The 541-nt window shown below is 41.0% G+C and overlaps 1 protein-coding gene across 3 annotated transcripts in view; it reads right to left on the bottom strand.

The window, feature by feature from the left end:
• LOC116847898 (5-hydroxytryptamine receptor 1-like) overlaps positions 1 to 541 on the bottom strand; it is a 76,901-nt gene that overhangs the window by 36,479 nt on the left and 39,881 nt on the right. For all 3 annotated transcript variants that reach the window (XM_032823399.1, XM_032823401.1, XM_032823400.1), the window contains exon 3: positions 122 to 417. In XM_032823399.1, the coding sequence (XP_032679290.1) occupies positions 122 to 417 (296 nt within the window). The remainder of the gene's footprint in view (positions 1 to 121; positions 418 to 541) is intronic.

The raw sequence follows: 541 nt of genomic DNA, 5'->3' as shown, positions 1-541 counted from the left end.
TTCAAAATTATAAATTTCAAAAAGTGGGGTGCCAACTTCATACACTCTGTGTAACTCGCTGAATTTTCGATCGAATATTGGAGATATCGTTGATTAATTTGCAACACGTAGGCTTACTCACCTGTCCACAGATATCATGCAGAGATTGAGAATACTGGCGGTGCAACTGAGCACGTCGAAGCTGACCCAGAGATCACACATAATCCAGCCGAAGGACCAGTTGCCTGATATCTCGTACAGCAACGCCATCGGCATCACCAAAAGGGCTACGCAAAGATCACTGACCGCCAAGCTGACCAGCAGGTAGTTACAAGGCTTACGTAGCTTTCTAACAAGGAATACCGCGACGCACACCAAGATGTTCCCGATCACAGTGCCGACGATGATGCTGCCAAGCACTAAGGCGATGAGTATTGCCTGAATATGTAAATGCTTCTGTTAAACTACTTTTCTCGGCATTTTTGCAATCTTTTGTCAGAAGATTGTACATTTTGAGGTAATATATATATATATATATATATATATATATATATATATATAT

This window comes from Odontomachus brunneus, unplaced genomic scaffold (genome assembly GCF_010583005.1).
Source record: "Odontomachus brunneus isolate Ranch 3 - 2012 unplaced genomic scaffold, Obru_v1 Obru_scaffold_085, whole genome shotgun sequence".
NCBI classification, from domain to species: Eukaryota; Metazoa; Arthropoda; class Insecta; order Hymenoptera; family Formicidae; genus Odontomachus; species Odontomachus brunneus.
Note: the sequence above shows the minus strand (reverse complement) of the source record. Positions and strands in the feature narration are given on the sequence as shown.